We start from the raw sequence: 19,418 nt of genomic DNA on the forward strand, positions 1-19,418 counted from the left end.
TCGGTGGATGCCGTGAGCACAGGAGAACAGGATAGGGAGAGGTTCCAGAATGTTCTTTCTCTAAAGAAGAGTAAAGGATGTGAGACACATGGCTGATGTGGGTAAATTTATGGGAACGTGTAAGAAGTTTGCGGGAAACGGGATAGTCACAGTCCTCTCTCTGTCTCTCAAATGCACCAAAAATTGTTTCCTAAAAGGAAGTCAGACTGGGAGATCAGAACCGAAGGGACTGTAAAGAACCACCCTACCCCCCACTCAGAAGGGAAATCGAGGTCCAGAGAAGGGAAAGCGAGGGGCCCGACGCCGATAAACGGCAGGGTGGAGAGCGAGGTCCGGGGCTCCCTGGGGCCTGTACGAGATTGTTTCCACCAGCACAGTCTAAGGTCACCCCCGGGCCGTGCGTCACCCAGGAGGTCTCCGGTGAAAGGAGCACTCGACCCAAACGAAACCAACAGCCACTGGAACGCTCCGGGTCCTTCTTAGTCCCCCAGCAGCAAAGTGCTTCTGGGACACACGAAGGTGCCTTAGAACTTATTTTCATCCATAAAGCGTGCCTTTGGAGCAGCGGGTGGAAGATCCTCAGTGAGCCGGGTAAAAACGGATCTTCTGCTGGCACCGCCCCCCCCCCCCCCCCGGCTGTGACCTTGGGCTCAGGAGGACACCCCCGTCGCCGGTCTCTATTGCACATTCCCGGTGCTGCGGCTAAAGCTGCGCTCGCCCCGACCCTTTGGCAGCCCGGACCGGCACGCGGCGCACAGGTCCCCTCCCGGCGCGGGGCGGGCGCAGAGGGCGCACGCGGCGCACGGGTCCCCCCGCCCGGGCGGAGCCGGCCGCGCGGCATCTCGGGGTAGAGGCGGGGCCCGCCGGTAGGCGCGGCGTGCGGGCGGTGCTCCTCGCTCGGGCTGACGCGGGGGTGCCCAGGCGCGGCGGCGCCGCGGGGACACCGGGGGTGCGGGCAGCCGGCGCGGGGCGCGGCCGGGCGCGGCGGGGGCGCTGGGAGCGGCGGCGGCGGGGGCCGGACGCGCTGGCGCCCGGGCGGCTTGCACGCTGAGCCGCCGCCTCGGCCGGCTCGTCCCTGCGGCTGCTGCCTGGGCGGCCCGGCGTGCGGCCCTTCGCCATGTACACCTTCGTGGTGCGCGACGAGAACAGCAGCGTCTACGCCGAGGTCTCCCGGCTGCTGCTCGCCACCGGCCACTGGAAGAGGCTGAGGCGGGACAACCCCCGGTTCAACCTGATGCTGGGAGAGAGGAACCGGCTGCCCTTCGGGAGGCTGGGTGAGCCCTTCCCCCTTTCCCGCGCTTCTTTTGTTTTGGGGTCATAAATCTCCCCCTCCGTCGTTCCTCGGGCAGATAAAAAATGCATCCATGAAGGTCTAAGCCCACTGTTTGTAATGCTTTCTCGTCTCCTATATCAGATTCGGGGCCGCAGTCGCGCGGCGGCCACTGGGGCCGCAGCTGCCCCGGACAATGGCCGGTCCCTGCAGCCCGGGGGCGGCGGCCGCGCGTGCCCCTTTGCCTGGGCCCGACGCCCCCCGAGCGGGCAGGTCGCTTGGCCGAGCGCGGGGCGGGGCGGGGCTGCGCAGAGCCGGCGCTGACATCTGGCTGGAGTCATCCTGCAAATTTTCTACGCTGAGGATTCCGCCCTGCCTGCTGTTGGCGTGGGAGGGGCCCTTGGGTGTGTTGAAAACCCTGAGGATCCAGCTCCCCGAAGGCTCAGATAAACTCTCAGGGGATTTGGGAGAGACCTCTGGATTCCAAAAGCAGGAGCTTCAGAAGTGAGCCGCGTCCGCCCTGGGCGGAAGGTGTCTGATTTTAGATCTTTTCTTAGCTTCACCAGAGTACGTGTTTTCAGTTGTGCTTTGAACGCAGACTTTACATGACACTGGATTCACCCTCCGTCCCTCTGTCTCTGCCCTTCTTTCCCCGAGGGAGTTCCCTTCATTCACGTGGTTGCGGCTGGCTTGGCACCACCACATCCACATGCCCGCCTGTAGGAAGGGGCAGAGGAGAGGCGAGGACCAGCCTTTTTAGGTGACGTAATCCAGAAGTTGTGCAGCTCGCTTCAGCTCACATCCCGTTGACCTGAACGTAATCTTACGGCGTCTCCTCGCTGCGCAGTCATCTGGAAAGTGCAGCCTCTCTCAGGGTAGCCTTGTTCCCTGCCAGAATTCCCCAGGGATGGGGACCAGATTGTATTGCCGAAGACAGGAGGGGAGGAGGGATAGTGAGGAGAAGTCATCTTTGCCTTCGATAGCAGCCCAGAGAGAGCGGTGTTCTATGTCCGGGAGAGGAGACAGTTTTTAGAAATAGGTGTGGTCAGAGGGTGGAGAGGTCCAGTGGGCAAAGAGGAAATAGGCCGTTTGGAACTGACTGGCTGCTGGTGAACTTACATAGAGCGTTTAGGTCAGGGCTGTGTACAATTGTAATGGTTTCAGGAATGGTTTGCGGCATAGCGTTTCCGAAATTTTTTCTTGGGGATAGTGCCATGGACAATGTTTTATTGTTATACAAGTTTATGGTGCGTGATGGGGACTCCATGGAAGGGCTGATTCCAGCCCCCAGAAATCTTGGAATAGGGGAAGCGTGCCTGGGGATTCCTTTTTCTTAAACTGTGTCCCTAGGAAGCCCTCAGCAAAGAGAATACCTTCCCCGAAAGAAGAAGGAAAACTAGTTATAGTCGAGAACATGTATTTCCTTTTCACTCTGTGAGCTTCCCTGCCTGACTGACTTACCTCCCTCTTTAGACTGGACGGTGCCTGGCTGTAAAAGCTTAGCTGGAATCCTGATATTAAACACAGACAAAAATGACTCTGCGGGGGGTGAAGCAGGGGCGCTTGGCATTGCTGTGGTGCTCAGCTGGAGGGAGAAAGAGCAGAAACCTAGAAGGTCCAAATCCTGAACAGTTACCACGAAGTCAGCAGATGACCAGTAAGCATTTGGTTTTAATGGGAAAGAAAACAGCATCCCACAACCAAAATGGTTGTGTGCCTTCACTGTTAGGGATGTATAGCTTTTGCTTAAAGTGCGCTGTGTGAAACCTAAGGAGCTGGCTTATAGGGCGGGCTCAGGGCTCAGGGATGCTGGTGCCGTGCGAATGGGAAGGTTGGCAGTTCAGGTGTGAGCCGTGTCTGTCTGCCCCAGGGAGGCAATGAGAGTCAGTTGGTGCCTAAAACTTTTTGATTGTGTGCTATTCTCAGATGAATTATTCTTACCTCTGGCATCTTCAACTCAAACTCCCTTTGTTTGGTTTTACTTCTATTTTTGTGGTTGGAAATTCAATGCATTTTGTTAGAATTTCAAACAAAAATTGAGGGTTTTGTTTTTATTTTGCATCCTTTCTGTTCTAATGTTATAGAGGAGGAGACGTGCAGTAAACAAGGTCTGTTGAAAATGGGTTTCCCTGTGGGAGGACGCAGAGAAGAAAGTCTTCAGGGCTTCTGATTTTATAGACATGGCCTCTCCACTACTTCCCTTCACCTTCTAGCATTTCTCCTAGAAGCTTACAGAGGTGGCCACGCTTGAAAACAGCAGTATCATAGTCTGCCTTCCTTGATGGCTGTAGAAAGCAAGGTTAGGGGGGTCAAAAGAGAGGCTGTTGCAGACTGTTCATGTACAGAGATTACTAACAAGTCCTTATGTGTTAAGCCGAGAGTGAGGTGTGGTGGGGATCAAGGAGAGGTAAAATGGAAATTACGTCTCCACCCTAAGGAGAAAAAACAACGGCAGCAGTGGTCTTTGGCAGACCTACGATGTTGATACGACAATATCCGTTATGGGGAGGGTGAGAGTCCGCCAGTGGGATGCTGAGGAACAGGGGAGCACAGGGGCAGGGCAACACATTGTTCCGTTTCCAGCAACCAGTCCTGAAATGGGAGAAAGAGAAGCTGGGTGTGACACAAGAGTTCTCTCTCCTGCGTGCTGGCGCCGACGTTATCGTTTGCCACCTGTCCTGTTTCCCTTCTGAGCCTCCTCTTTCCCTCATAGGTCACGAGCCTGGGCTGATGCAGTTGGTGAATTACTACAGGGGGGCAGACAAACTGTGTCGCAAAGCTTCTTTAGTGAAGTAAGTGTTCTTTAACACCTGTGTTTTCCATTTTTTACATAAATGTTTTTAGCTTTCCTCCTGAAGCACTTAAGCAAAAATGTGGGATTCTTTTTTAAAGGGCAAAAATTCTTTTATTTAAAAAGCCAACAAATATTAGTTCTGGAGCATCCTCTGTGCTGCTTGGATTGCAATCCCAAACTTTGCTTGTTTGTACTTAGCTGCTCTGTCTCTTAGGTGAGGGGCCCTAGAAGCAGAGCGTGGGACACGGTTTCTTGTGTGAGTGATTTATGGGGGAAAGACTCTCAGGAGAAGCTCGTCTGGAAACAAGGGGAGCAGGACAGCAGAGGAAGAAGCCAAGCAAAGAGGTTATTTCTACTGAAGTCTCGCCTCAGCCTGAGTCTGTGGAGCTTGGGAGTGAATGGCACCTCAGAGTTGTCACATCTTGAGGCAAGGGGACCAGGCTCTGTACTCCAATATCAGTCAGCCACTGGCTGTGGGGAGAAGTGGAGCACATAGCCTCCTTGGCATTTTTGGGCAGGAGCCAGACCCTGGAGAAGGAGCGTGCATAAGCCCTTGGCAGCCAACTCTCACAGCGGCCAGGGGTCCCCTCAGAAAGGACACCTGGGCAGGGCATGGAGTATAACAGGATCTACTGCACTGCCCCCTCTGTGTCACAAGAACCGTCTCATAAGGTGTAAGGAAGCAGTATTACACAGTGATTAGGATCTAGGATCAGCAGCTCGGGTTTTAAACCCAGCTCTTCCTCTTATTAGCTTGGGCAAATTTCCTCATCCTCTAAGCCTCAGAACCCTCCTCATAAGGTGCTTTGGGAGTTAAATAAGGTGATGCGTGTGAAGTGTGTAGCACAGTGGTTCGTAGTGAGCGTTTGACTCAGTGCCTTAGCTTCCTTCTCTGTAAAATGGGGATAGGAAGAGTAACTGCCTCAGGGTTGTTGTGAGGGTTAATTGAGTTAATTTATGTAAAGGCTTTCAATAGTGTCTGTCTCTTAGTTCACACTGTATAGGTGAAAACTCTTCTTGTTCTTATTACTATTACTGGTTGTCACTGCTACTATTGTTATTTTAGTAGAGAAGCCTTGGTTTGGCCCCTAAAATCAGAGCTGTGGCAGGTTTCCACTGTTCTTTCCATGATGACCAGTGAGCATGTGTGTGTAGCCACACAAATCGTTTAGGTAAGAAGACAGTGGAGGATATGACTCAACGCAAATGCTGTTTTCTCCACTCACATTTCTTTTTTGGACTCTGCATAAGTTTTTGTTAGGTTGAGTGTTCATAGGAGTTTTTCCACCTTTTTGTTGAGACTCGCTGGCCCCAGTAACTTATGTATCCACTTCTCTCTGTGATGGGTTTCTGTGTGTCACTAGCTACCCCTAAAGAGTCCGAAAGCTACTCCTAAAGGCCTTCTGAAATCTTCTTAGTACATTTTTATATATTTAGAATGCAAAAGATTGTTTCATCAGAACCAGGAGTAGGAATGAGACATGATTGTTTGTCCAGATTATTCATTTAGAAGTTTCTATAAAATGTTTATTCAAGCTGTTTCTACTATAATTTCTTTCCTCTAATGATAAAGGTAGAATTTTGCTTTTATAAGTAGGAACAAAAGATGCTGTAAAAAATATATATATATATATATAAAATCTACATATTTGCATAATTATAGTGAGGTAGAGTACAAGGCTAGAGTCATGACCAGGTCTGAGTAGGTATGGAGATCTCCATGACCTTGGACAGCACCTCTCTGAATTCCAGTGTCCCATCTGAAAACAGGGATGGTCATGATCATATCTACTCTTTGCCCCTCTGTGGCATGTGACATTGTCTGTGATGGCACCTCATAAATGGTGGCATGACTTATGTAGGCTGGAGTTGTCGTCATCCTCATAAGCTTCCTTCATTCTCTCAGGTATCCTGCAAGGGATTGTAGTAATTTCAGGAGGTGATCGTTTCCTTTGTCATTTTGTCTCTCTCCCATGATTTTGTATGGTTCAGAAGGACTCCAGAGGGTTAAAAATGTCATATGCCTCGTTTTAGTAGGACACAATGGCAGCTCATAGAGGAAAGCTGGGTTGCCCATGGCCATAGCAGTTAGTGTTGAGTGAGGCCAGTCCTAGTGTGTACAAATGGAGCCCATGGCCAGTGTGACTAGGCAGCCCCCAGAGGGCTACCCAGAGCTTTGAGAGAGTTCTACACTGGACCCTGTACAGCAAGCGCCTGCCTCCTGTCACTTCAGGGAGTTTCAGAAATTCATCAAGGTCCTAAGGCCATAATCGCAGAGCCCTGAATGGTATTTTTTCTGGTCCAGGTTAGAGGCTTTCTTTTCCTTTTCTGAGAGTTTCTCCCTTGTTCGTGTAAATAAACCTCCATTTATGGTTTCTTTTCAAATGGGCTTATGAGGAAATGGAACAAATGCAAAGGATGCTGTCCAAGAGAAATAGAATGCTAGCCACATGTGTAATTTTAAATTTCCTCATAGCCACATTAAAGTAAGTCAAAGAAACAGGTGCAATTTATTTCAATAGTATATTTTATTTAACCAAATAAATCCGAAATATTATTTTGTCATTTAATTAATATAAAAAACAACTAATGAGGGGCTGGCCCCGGGGCCTAGTGGTCAAGTTTAGCACGCTCCACTTTGGTGGCCCAGGTTTGGTTTGCTGGTGTGGACCTACACTGTTCATTAGCAGCCATGCTGTGGTGGTGGCCCACATACAAAATAGAGGAAGATTGGCACAGATGATAGCACAAGGTGAGTCTTCCTTAGCAAAAAAAACACCAAAAAAACAAGTAATGAGCATTTTACATTTAATTTACATTAAAATGTGTATTCTACATTTATAGAGCATCTTAATTCAGACACTAAATTTTCATGTGAAACCCTTAATCTGTGTTTAGATTTCATAAAAATTTATGGTTGTAAAAGTAGACTTACTCAAGTTGTTCCCACGTGCATAAAAGTTTTTCAGTAGCTGAATTGGATATACAAAAAATCATTTTCCTATAATATTTGCATGCACATTGACAAAACTTGTTCATATTTTTGGCAGAATTAAATTGAAAAGAAGCTCTAAATTTATCAAATCAACAAAATGTTCTTCAAACTTTTCTTTAGTTTTTACAGCCAATTTGCATGATGTTTATTACAATTTAAATCTGCATATTGAGTCATGTTATAAAAATATGTAAGATCGTTATTATTGACTTTTATTGTGAAGTTGGAACATGAATTCTCACACCTGTCTGGCTACGTCATAAATAAGGTCTTCTTTTCCCTGCCTTGAAGCTTTAAATTTACTTTGTTCATATGCAGTGTGGCTGTAGGTGAGAAAATGTCAATCACACTGCCATTTTTGATCTTTGATTATTGAATGAAATAATTATTGAATGAAAATAATGATTTGACAAGCATTCGTTTTATATCAGGAAAATCTGAATTGGAGTTAACAATACAGTGAATCTTTGTGAAACTCCTTTCTCTCTCAATCAGTGAGCGTTGGCAAAGAACACAGTATCGTTAAATTCATTGTCTTCTGTTTCTTTCAACAGTTCCATACTGGTGAATCATTGTAGCATTTTCTAGTATACACTGAACCATTTGAACAACTGTATCCATGAGACTTTTCAGAGAATGGGCTTTGGGAACCTGAGGGCAAATGTTTTCAATATGTATCAGACAGTGCAATGAAGTAAATGTCTCCAGTATGTATCATGCAGTCGAATGAAGCAATAAAAGAAACGTCAGTCTATTAAAAGCCCAGTAAATCAGATTTTAACTCATCCCAGCTGAAGTCCTGTCTGTCATGATAGAAACTAAATTTTCACATGTGGGTGAAATTCTTCTTTGGCAGATGTAAAAGATTCAAAAATATCTACACCATGAGTTGATATTTTTTAGGCTGCAATTTGACAATATTTCTTCATATTTGGAAATTCTTTGAGGCAGAACATACCCAAAATGTTAAATGGGAAGCATCCCATGTCGCACAAGTCAACTAAAGCTAAAGAAAAAATTCAAGATTTTCCAGATTTTGAATCAATCTTTGATGTTGTTAGAGAGGTTAGGTACTCTATGGCAATGTTTGTGACTTAATTAAAGATTATCCACCTTTTGTAAAATATCCTTTTTAGTCTTTTCCTCAAAATATTTCCTTTAACCATATTTCCATCTAAAATGTTTTCCTTTTTTTGTGCAAAAATGCTAGCCATTTTGTAACTGGCCAGAGTTACAAGTTACGAGCCTGTTAAAAATTTGTTTAAAAAATTTTTTTTGGATATGTAGTTCGATTTCAACCACCAATTTCCTTGATTCTTTCTTTACTGTCAAGAGGAAACTGCTTATGAAATTCATTATGTATTTGCTGAAAACGTCTTTGTTACACAGCAGACTGCTTTTTTGTTTTACTCTGCCGGGGCAAAATGCACTTGCCCTTCATTGTGAAATTTGCGGCATACCTTCTGCCACATCTTTTTTTTTCTTTACTGTTCCAGTCATAGTTCTGGCTTCTGTGTCCCCACTCAATTCTGCATCAGTACCATGCCTTTGTTTTAAATTTAAAAATTTGTCCATGCTTATTTTTTAACTAGAAAAATAATTATATTTCCCTTTAGTTACCAATTACGATTTCCATAGCTATCACTGTAACTCATGCTCTCTGCATAGTAAACATGTTTCATCATTGCATGGGGGAAAATGTCACTTGACCTGAATCGATCTATTGTCCCTGAGTAGAACAGTGATGTGTTTGTGTGTATAATACTGGAGACAACACGTGCGCCCGACACGCATGCTGCCATACAGCAAAAACATCTTAGGTCATGCTGTGGTTAAAGTGAAATGTCATCCTACCCAAACAGTAAAGTTGCACTTAATGGAAAAATATTTTATGATGCTTCAGTTTTTAAATTAAAACCAAACAAAATTTAAAATTCCATTCCTGAGTCGCATTGGCTACATTTCAAGTGCTCGGAAGCCACGTGCGGCTAGTGGCCACCACACTGGATGATGCAGGTAGAGTTGAACATTCAGTGAGTTAGAAATTTGATTATTTTTTATTCCTTTGAGTTCAAGCAACTTTCAAATTCTATTCCCTTTAACTTAAAAATAACTTTAAGTCTTAATTTAAACTTTCTTTTCCTTATTCCTGTCATTTGCCCAGAGACTGGAGTTTGTAGGTGAGTCTTAACACAGGCTTAACGTCAACAGTTCTGTTCCAGATGGAAGAGGGAGCGCAGCTTAGGGTTAGGGCCTGCAAATGTCTTCGGGAAGATCGCTCCCTGCCTCTGATTCCTGGGGAGTAAGGGGGAGTTTAGAGTTAGGACTTGGGGGTTTGGGGCTTGCACTGACTGTCTCTTACTACCCTTGTGTCTTGGGAAACTTACTTCTCTGTGACCCGGTGCCTAATCTAAGAAATGTGATGCTGGTGCTTCCCCTTGGGCATCTGATTGGAGAGTAGATGCAGTGGGAAGCCCTGCTTAAGCTCTTGTGTTTATTAAGGGCCGTGCCCAGGGCCTGACTTTCTCTTCCGTTGTGTTATGTTATTTTGGGGGCAGGAGGTATGTTTAGTTATGACCACTGGAGTCCTGTGTCCCATTAGCAAGATTCCTCCTTTGTTCTGTCATTGAATCCAGGCGGAGCCAAAAGCAAGCAATGAAGAACTAAAATAAATCTTTAGATCATTTGGATTCCTAAGTAGTAGGCTTTTCTCTCCAGAGAGTTGGGCCAAGATAGTATTTTTGCTAGTAAGTCAAATAGTTTCCTCAGCTCTCCACTTTGTTTTTTTAGTGTCAGTCTAGCTCAGCCACATATTTGTTGAGAGGTGTTGGCGGAGGATTCCTTCAAGTTAAGTTTCCTTAGAGGTACATTTTAAAAGGAGCTAAAGCTCTGGACGTTAAGCCCCTTTTGAATTAACTGGAGCGTGCCTTTAAGGTTGCATGGAATAGCTGTGTGCTGCCCAAAGTGCATTAGAGGTCAGCCCAGGGAGGCCAAGAGCAAAGAGCAGGATGAGAAGGAGGCCAGCTCCTGGCCCTGCCCATGCCCTGCCTTCTTGAAGAGCTCTGGGGGAAAGCACTGGGTTTTCCGAACACAGTGACAGAGTGTGCTAAGAAGGAGACTGACCTTCTGTCATCTGCCAGGCTCATCAAGACAAGCCCAGAACTGGCTGAGTCCTGCACGTGGTTCCCCGAGTCCTATGTGATTTATCCAACTAATCTCAAGACCCCAGTTGCTCCAGCACAGAATGGAATCCACCCACCGATCCACAACTCAAGGACAGATGAAAGGGAATTCTTCCTGGCTTCTTATAACAGAAAGAAAGAAGATGGAGAGGGCAACGTTTGGATTGCGAAGTCATCGGCCGGTGCCAAAGGTGGGCTGACGTTTCTGTCCCTCTCTCTTTCCTGTAGTCCCATGTGCTTTGATCAATCGTACATTAAATTTTAATGATGTCTTTAGATGAGTGACTGTTCTAATCTGAATCCTGAAGGGTAGAGACCACGTCTAATTACATAGTTTTAAATATCTAAGTACTGATGACTTCTAAATGTATATGTCCCACCGAGGTATTTCCCTGTAAGCTCCAGATCCAGTGGCAGGCATTTTAAACTGAACATGTCTGCTATAGAACTCTTCGTTGCCTTCCCAACTTTACCCACCCTGGCCTGCTCCTCTTTCTGTCTTCCCTCTTAGTATATGGTCCCACTCTTCACCCAGTCTCTGAGCCCAAATCCTAGGATTCATCCTTGACTGCTTTTTTCTTTACAGTCTATACCTAATGCATCAGCTAGTCTTGTTAGCTCCACCTTCAGAGTATATTCTGAATTAGACTTTCCTGCCATTTCCATTGCTCTCACTTGAAGTCAAGGCTAGTATTCTCTCTAGTCTGTGTAGTTGCAGTGCCTGCTCACAGCCAGTTCTCCTCTGAGACAGAGTGATGCTTTGAAAACATAAATCTGATCATGTTACTCCCTGCTCAAGACTTACCAGCTGGCTTCCCAGTGCAATTAGAATAAACTCCGGATTCCTGATGGTAGCCTACACCATTTGACATTTGCTCATGTCTCTGATCTCATCTCCTATTCTTGGCCTTGCTCGCTTTACTGTCGCCACTCCTGCCTGGTGTCCTGCAAATACTCTAAATTCATCTCTGTACCTGGAATGCGCTTACATGGATCATTTCCTATTTCTTTCAGTTCAAATATTGTGTTGTCAAAGAAGCCTTTTCTAATTCAAAATAGTCTTTATGCCTATTACTTTCTATCCTTCACCCTGCTTTATTTTTCCTCCTTGCACTAACTTCTTCTTAGTACTATATTACATATTTATTTGTCTGTCCGTCTCCCCATCATACTGTAAGCTCCATATAAACACAGACCTTCTGTCTTGTTTATCTCTGTACCCTCCCCATAGGCACTCAATAAATATGTGTTGAATGAATGCATAGAAGGGATGAGATTTATAATGTTTACTCAGACTTAAAATATAGGCAGTTCCCAATGTAATGAACACAAAACAGTCTCTCTCTATAGCTACCATCATAGGCTCTGTTTAAAACCATTCCATTTTGAACTTACTTCTTCTTTTATTGCCTTGGAAGACCATCTGGCCATTGGTACTCATTTCTATCCCCGGTCCAGTAGACCTCACCTTCTTTTACAACAACCATGAGACAAGAGAGCATCACCTGGAATCTCCTGAAAGTTGGAGAGTTGGACTCTCACTACAAGTCGGGTACTTCACCTACCTCTCTCTCCCCCCTCTTGTGACCTCTTCTCAAGTACCATCCCCTAGCTGGGTTCTCATGGTAAATGGGGAAATTGGAAGAGGAAATAAACATCCATGGTACTTGATTCTTCCTATGGATTTGTGCTTGAGTCAGGATGGTCATTGTAAGGACACCTTGTGTCATGGAGTCTTGAGTGTGAACGAGGAGTGAGGCAGGGCCCTTGGCAAAAGGACCTGTCAAGTCATGGCAGTGATCCTGCCTAGGTGGTTCCTGGACCGTCACCAAGACAAGACATAAAGTGATGCTCAGCAGCAGAGAGAGGTGAAGAGAAAATAAAACACCAAACAAAAGAAATTTTGCTTTAGGAGGTGAGGAGATAAGAGGTGTGCATATTTGTTTTGTTTGGGCACTACAAAATGAAACCAATAGGCTGAGAGAATGACTTTTATTCTTATTAGACAAATATTTAATACTTACTATGTGCTGGGTATAGTTGGCTTAACCTTCACACAATATCCAGCATCAAGCCACTGTTGACCACCTCCACTGCCCATCTTGGATCGAGCCACCTCCCCCTCTGGAATTGCTCCCTATCCTCCTGCTCTTGGCCATTCTCCAGAGTCTACACGCAATATAGCAGACAGAGATCCTGTTAAAGTGCAGTCAGACCATGCCACCTCTGTGTTCATCACTGTCTCCCTGGGGCCACGACAGCACCTGGCACCCAGCAAAGGTTCAATGTGTGTATTGAGTGAGTGAATGAATGAATGAATAAAAGAAGTAGTGAGTGTTTGGAGATACAGGGATAAATGAAACAGACATGATCTCCTGCCCTCATGGATCCAGTCTAGCCAGAAAGAAAGCTAATGATGCATCTGTGTCCAGAAAAGCTAAAAGTTGAGATGAGAACAAAGAATTAAAAAAGACTATGACCTTGAAGCTCCTTGAGGAACCCGAAGTTCCTTCATGGGATTTCTCCAGGTTTGGTTGGTGAGGATATAAGCAAATAATACTAGGAATACAGTTAACAAACACATAGAAACATGCTACACTAGTATTCAAAACGTGTAAAATAAATGTGGATTTTATCTATCATTTTATATGCAAAATAAGAAAAAAACCTTCAGAGATACTGTTGCTGAGAGTTCATGTTGAACTGCTCCCTTTTAGTGGTGATACACACTAAAAAAAGCCATAGGATAACACAGAGAAAGAGCCACTAATCTCATTCCTGAAAACTTACTCCAGGGAAGTATTTTAAAAGAAACAGGAGTGATCTACAGCAAAGACATTTACTACTATGTTACTTGTAATAGCAAAATTTTATTTAGAAACAACCCGATTGCATTGTCCAGCAATCGGTAAACAAATGTGTGGTTTTGTACATCCACACAATGGGATACTTTTTCAGCTGCTAACGTAATTCTGAAGTTTATGCAAAAACATTGAAAGTATTGACAATATAAATGAAAAAAGAATATGAAATGAGTTCACTATGATTGAACCAGTCTTTGCCCTTGTATAAAGGAAGGTGGTATGAAAAGATAGAAATAACTATATTAGGAAATACGACTATGGGTAACTTTTCTGTTTCACTTTAATATCATGTTTTTTCAATGATACTAGTTTTTTAAAGTTATAAAAATGTATCTAGCTTTTCGGTGACTGTGAAGCTGAGGAGATCCCGGCTGGGCTGAGGACATCGGATCTCACTGTCCTTGCAACCCTTTGACCTTCCCCAAAGCCCCTCAATAAAATGGCTTGATCTGGAAAAAAAAAAAAGTATAAAAGTATCTGTCTACTTATCTTCTTCCCATTATTTTTCCCACCTACCAGCATTAGGTATCTTAATTTTCAATAAGGAGTAGTTTACATAAGGAAATAGCATAAGGAAAATAAGGTTGGAACATATTGGAAGGAACATGAACGGATTATGGAGAGTAAGGCATTCTTAGGTGATAGAGATGGTTTCAGGGCGTTAGTAGGAAAGTGGTGTTTTGGGATGATTGTGCCAGAAGTCATATGCAAGGTGCTGTAGGGGAGGGGAGACTAAGGTTTGTACCGAAGAATTGACAAGTGGAATAAAGAGGAACCAGGAAATCTGAGTGTGGTTCCTAAGGGACGTGAAACAGAATGAGTCATGTTCATACAAAAGGAGAAGGGAGATTTTCCAAGTTGATTTGCAGTTTCTTGCTTAAGAGACTAGCCAAATGGTGGAGGAGGTGACAGAAACGGGGTAGTGAAAAAGGGGTTGGATTTTAGGAAGGATTAATCAGTAAATTAATGAACTAAATTAGATTAATTTGTACTGAAAGCATGACACCCAAGCAGAGATAAGCTAAATCTAAAACATAGGTGGGAGGTCCTAGAACTAAAAAGTGATTTCAGAAAGGTCACAGGCTATGAGAGCAACCCACAAAAATCAATTGCATTTCTCTATACTAACAATGAACATGTGGAAACCAAAATTAAAACCACAATACCATTTACAATCACTCCCCCCTCCCCAAATGAGATGCTTAGGTATAACTTAAGAAAACATGTACAGGATCTGTATGCTAAAAATTATAAAACGACTGTGAAAGAAATCAAGGAGCCTAAATAAATGGATAGACATACCAAGTTCATGGATTCCTAGTCTCAACATGCTGAAGATGTCAGTTCGCCTCAAATTGGTGTGTAAGTTTAATGTGATTGCTTTCAAGACCTCAGCCAGGTTTCTGTATAGACAAAGCTTCTTCTAAAATTCATATGGAAAGGCACAGGCCTTTAGAATAACAAACAATCTTGAAAAAGAAGACTCAAGTGGGAGGAATCCCTGTAGCTGGTGTTAAAGCATGCTATGTAGCTACGGTAATCAGTACACTATGGTACTGTTGGCGGGTGGAAACATATTAGTGGAACAGAGAACTCAGAAGTAGACCCCACGTCTACGTGCACCTGACTTTTGACCCAGGTGCAAAAGCAGGTCAATCGAGGAAGGATAGCCTTTTCAACAGATGGTGCTGGAGCAGGGAGATATCCATAGATGTAAAAAGTGAACCTCAACTGCAACCTCACACCTTATACAAAATCTAACTCAAAATGGATTCTGGACTTAAATGTAAAATATAAATCTATAAAATTTTTTGGGAAAAAAATAGAAGATAGGGTCAGGCAAAGAGTGTTTAAACTTGATGCCAAATGTGTGATCCATAGTAAAAGTTGATAAATTGAACTTCATCAAAATGGAAAACTTTTCCTCTGTGAAAGACCCTATTAAGAGGATGAAAAGACAAGCTACAGATTTGAAGAAGGTATTCCCAAAGGACGTGTCTGGCAAAGGACTTATATCCAGAATATGTAAACAACTTCCAAAACTCAACAGTAAAAGAAAATAGGAGTCCAATTAGAAAATGGACAAAAGACAAGAATGTATCCCACTGAGAGGCCCTACAAATGAAAAATAAGCAGATGACAAGAATTTCAACATCATTAACCATTAGGGAAATGCAAATTAAAACCACACTCTTATTAAAATGGCTAAAACAAGAAATGGTAATGAGAGCAAATGCTGGCAAGGGTGAGGGGAAACTGGATCACTCCCAAAGTGCTGTTAGGATGTAAAATGGTACAGCCACTCTGGAAAATAGTCAGGCAATTTCCTATAAAACTAACCTTGTCACTACGGCACGACCAAGAATTGCACACTCTTGGGCATTTGTTCCAGAGAAATGGAAACTTACATTCACACAAAAACCTGTACATGATTATTCATAGCAGCTTTATCTGTAATAGTCTCAAACTGGAAACACCTCAGATTCCTTCAAAAGCTGAATGACTAAGCAAACTACGGTGAGTTGATACCCTGGACTACTACTCAGCAGTGAAAGGGGACGAACTATTGATAAATGCAGCAACTTGGATGAACCTCCAGGAAATTATGCTGAGTGAAAAAACCAGTCTCCAAAGATCACATACTGTGTTCTATTTAATTCTATGTAACATTTCTGAAATGACAAAATTGTAGAAATGGAGAACAGATTAGTGATTGTCAGGAGAGTGGTGTGAGGAGGGAGGTCGTTGTGTCTTTAAAAGAGAACAGATGGTGCTGGCCCCGTGGCCGGATGGTTAAGTTCATGCGCTCTGCTTCGACCACCCAGGGTTTTGATGGTTCGGATCCTGGGCACGTACATGGCACCGCTCATCAGGCCATGTTGAGGTGGCGTCCTACATAGCACAATCAGAGGCACTCACGACTAGAGTATACAACTACCTACTGGGGGGCTTTGAGGAGAAGAAGGAAAAAAAGAAAAGATTGGCAGTGGATGTTAGCTCAGGTGCCAATCTTAAAAAAGAAAAAAAGGGAAGGCGGGATCCATGCAATAATAGACCTGTTCAGAATGGGAGAAGATATTTGCAAATCATATATCTTATAAGGCACCTCTCTCCAGAATATGTAAAGAACTCTTATAACTCAATAGTAAAAAGACAAATAACCCAATTAAGAAATGAGCAGGGGCTGGCCCCGTGGCCAAGTGGTTAAGTTCATGCGCTCTGTTTCCATGGCCCAGGGTTTCACCGGTTTGAATCCTGGGTGTGGACATGGCACCACTCATCAGGCCACGCTGAGGGGGTGTCCCACATGCCACAAGTAGAAGGACCCACGACTAAAATATACAACTGTACTGGGGGGATTTGGGGAGAAAAAGCAGGGGAAAAAAAGGATTGGCAACAGGTGTTAGCTCAGGTGCCAATCTTTAAAAAAAAAAGTGAGCAAACAATCTGAATGGACATTTCTCCAAAGAAGATATACAGATAGCCTATAAGCACAGGAAACCATGCTCAACATTATTAGTCACTAGAGAAATGGAAATCAAAACTACAAGGACATACCACTTCATGCCCACTAGGATGGCTGTAACCAAGAAGATAGAAAATAACAAATGTTGGCAAGGATATCAAAAAATTGGAACTATCAGGGGCCGGCCCGGTGGCGCAGAGGTTAAGTTCGCACGTTCCGCTTCTCGGCAGCCAGGGGTTCGCTGGTTCGGATCCCGGGTGCGGACATGGTACTGCTTGGCAGCCATGCTGTGGTAGGCGTCCCACGTATAAACTAGAGGAAGATGGGCACGGATGTTAGCTCAGAGCCCGGCTTCCTCGGCAAAAAGAGGAGGACTGGCAGTAGTTAGCTGAGGGCTAATCTTCCTAAAAAAAAAAAAAAAAAAAAAAAAATTGGAACTATCATATATTGCTGGTAGGAATGTAAAATGGCACAGCCACTTTGAAAAACAGTTTGGTAGTTCCTTAAAAGGTTAAACAGAGAGTTTACCATATGACCGAACTATGCCACTCCTAGGTATATTCCTGAAAGAATTGAAAACATGTCCACACAAAAACTTCTATGCAGGGGCTGGCCTGGTGCAGCAGTGGTTAAGTTTGCACGTTTTGCTTCAGCGGCCTGGGGTTCGCCGGTTTGCATCCCGGGTGCAGACCTACACGTTGCTTATCAAGCCATGCTGTAGCAGGCGTCCCACATATAAAGTAGAGGAAGATGGGCTCAGATATTAGCTCAGGGCCAGTCTTCCTCGGCAAAAAGGAGGATTGGCGGCAGATGTTAGCTCAGGGCTAATAATCTTCCTCAAAAAAAAAAAAAAGAAAAACCTATGCAAATCTTGAAAGCAACATTATTCATAAGAGTCAAACAACTGTGGAAACAACCCAAAATGTCCATCAGGTGATGAATGGAAGAACAAAAATGGGGCATATCCATTTCATGGAATATTATTCAGTCATAGAAAGGAGGAATGAAGTCCTGACACTTGCTACAACGTGGATGAACCTTGAGAGCCTTATGGTAACTGAAAGCAGCCAGACACAAAAAGGCTACATACTGTTTCATTCCATTTATATGAAACATCTAGAACAGACAAATCCATAGAGACAGAAAGTAGGCTAGTGGTTGTTAGGAACTAGGGGGAGGAAGGAAAGAGGAGTGACTGCTGATGGGTATGAGTTTTTTGGGGGAGGTGATGAAAATATTCTAAAATTAGATTGTAGCAATGGTTGCAAAACTCTTGGATATACAAAAGGACATTGAATTATACACTTTAAGGGTGAATTTTATGCTGTGTAAAATATTTCTCAATAAAGCTGTCAAAAAGGATATTGAATCGTTTATTTAATGTTGATGGACACTTTGAATATTTTTTTCTGTTACAATGCTGCAGGGGATCCGCTTGTACTTTTGTGTTTATGCCCTAACCTTCCTGATATTTCTGTAAGATAATAGTGTTAGAAGTGGGTTTGTTGGTCATAGGCAGCGTATGGTCTTTATTGTGGTAGCCAGTGACCAATAGAGTGTTATTTATTTAGGGTGCTTAGATATTTTAATTATCTGTAAAAATGAAATTTCATGGTTGGAGCCTGCCAAGATAGTGTTTACAGTCCTATATGGAGAAAGAGTTAACCACCCTGGTGCTCTTGTGGGTAGAGGGGCGAGTGTGAGAGAGTGGAGGAGTGAAGAGATGGAGAAAGAAAAGAGTGAGCAGGCCAATAAAAGCTTCCTGTCAGTTTTTTCCTTCTGTCAGTATTTCCTTTCCAGCTTTGTAGAGAGCTCTTCCTCTTGGGATGAGCTGGACTAATTTCTGTTTTGATTTTGCCCTGTTAGGTGAAGGCATCCTCATCTCTTCAGAGGCTACAGAGCTTCTGGATTTCATAGACAACCAGGGCCAGGTGCATGTGATCCAGAAATACCTTGAACACCCTCTGCTTCTGGAGCCAGGTCACCGCAAGTTTGACATTCGGTAATGCGTCGGTGTCTGGAGTTTTTGTCTTACTAATCTGAAGAAAATGCAGTGGTGTGCAACGAGGAGGGTAATGTGGAATGTGAAGAAGTATTTGACCGTCTTTAATATGTTACCCGAATTGAGCACAGCCGAATGGAACTGTGCTTCTGTATCTAATTTTCTGTTTTCCTTTCAATATATTTCTCTTATCTTTTTAGAAAATGTTACAAAGCTTATGGATTTTCTTTTTTTATGTTCTCTTTAATGAAAATATCTAGTGGATCCAAAGGAAGGAATATAAATATATGGGGCTTGCTTAAGGAAGAAGCTGAGAGATGTACATAAAGCACATAATGCAGACACAACAGAGCATGTGACCCTGCCAAATAATATGTCCTCACTTCATTGTTTGTGTTCCACTTTTTACGGATTTCATGAGCACACCTCACGTTTTGGGTTTTAACTTTCTGAGCAAAGGGCCTGACATGGAGAAAGAGGCTGTATGGTGCTTTCTAAAGCTGAACAGCCCTTGGCCCAGGTTACCCTTAGCCTTGTTCTCATCTCCTCATCGAGGACTCTTTGTCTCCTGGATGCCTTCATATTGACTTGCTGCTTCTTGAACACCAGTCCTATGTCAGATCAGCTTCAGGAGGAACGGTCTTCTTAAGATTACTGAAAGAGCAAACATGGCAGATGGAAGTTTCATAGATTAATCTTAAAAACCAACCCATTCAGATCTCTTCAAAATGCTTTCTCTTTTGAAGAGATCAAAGTCTCCTGGTCATTTTTGGTGAAATGTTTTGTTTGCCTCATTACAGTAATAACCCACTATCTTGGCTAACTGTCATGATTTGCCCCATATG

The 19,418-nt window shown here is 43.9% G+C and overlaps 1 protein-coding gene across 5 annotated transcripts in view; it reads left to right on the forward strand.

The window, feature by feature from the left end:
- The first annotated feature begins 972 nt into the window (after positions 1 to 972).
- The window catches only part of TTL (tubulin tyrosine ligase), a 32,979-nt gene continuing 14,533 nt past the window's right edge, over positions 973 to 19,418 (forward strand). The window contains exons 1-5 of one of the 5 annotated variants that reach the window (XM_070236170.1): positions 2,084 to 2,145; positions 2,744 to 2,927; positions 3,984 to 4,062; positions 10,200 to 10,432; positions 18,438 to 18,573. In XM_070236170.1, the coding sequence (XP_070092271.1) occupies positions 2,804 to 2,927; positions 3,984 to 4,062; positions 10,200 to 10,432; positions 18,438 to 18,573 (572 nt within the window). In that variant the 5' untranslated portion in view covers positions 2,084 to 2,145; positions 2,744 to 2,803. Of the gene's footprint in view, positions 1,275 to 2,083; positions 2,146 to 2,209; positions 2,928 to 3,983; positions 4,063 to 10,199; positions 10,433 to 18,437; positions 18,574 to 19,418 lie in introns of those variants that run through there. The other 4 variants (XM_070236171.1, XR_002800018.2, XM_023618736.2 and 1 more) reach the window with 4 other exon arrangements.

The sequence above is a fragment of the Equus caballus genome, chromosome 15 (assembly GCF_041296265.1).
Source record: "Equus caballus isolate H_3958 breed thoroughbred chromosome 15, TB-T2T, whole genome shotgun sequence".
In the NCBI taxonomy this organism is placed as follows: Eukaryota; Metazoa; Chordata; class Mammalia; order Perissodactyla; family Equidae; genus Equus; species Equus caballus.